The 308-nt window shown below is 71.4% G+C and overlaps 1 protein-coding gene across 1 annotated transcript in view; it reads right to left on the minus strand.

The window, feature by feature from the left end:
• POMC (proopiomelanocortin) overlaps positions 1 to 308 on the minus strand; it is a 17,118-nt gene that overhangs the window by 328 nt on the left and 16,482 nt on the right. Inside the window, exon 3 of the mRNA XM_009583159.1 lies at positions 4 to 300. Coding sequence (XP_009581454.1) covers positions 4 to 300 — 297 coding nt within the window. The remainder of the gene's footprint in view (positions 1 to 3; positions 301 to 308) is intronic.

A 308-nucleotide genomic window follows, 5' to 3' on the forward strand; every position in this document is an offset into this window, starting at 1 on the left:
CGCCTCCGCCTCTCCCTCCTCGGGTGGTGCCCCGGTTCCGCCCAGCGCCAGCTCCCGCCTGAACTCCAGCGGGAAGCTCTCGGCCGACTCCTCCTCCACCCCGTTGGGGTAGACCTTGATGGGTCTCCTCTTGCGTCCCACCGGCTTTCCCCAGCGAAAGTGCTCCATGGAGTAGGAGCGTTTGCCTTCCTCCCGCTCCAGCCCGGTTCCCTGCTCTTCCTCGCGGCGGGACGGGGGGACGGCGGGCAGCGATGCCGGTGGTGGGTTACCCCCCGCCGCCTCCTCCCGTTTGTGCCCCCCGCCGCCCC

The sequence above is a fragment of the Fulmarus glacialis genome, unplaced genomic scaffold (assembly GCF_000690835.1).
Source record: "Fulmarus glacialis isolate BGI_N327 unplaced genomic scaffold, ASM69083v1 scaffold6038, whole genome shotgun sequence".
NCBI lineage: Eukaryota > Metazoa > Chordata > Aves > Procellariiformes > Procellariidae > Fulmarus > Fulmarus glacialis.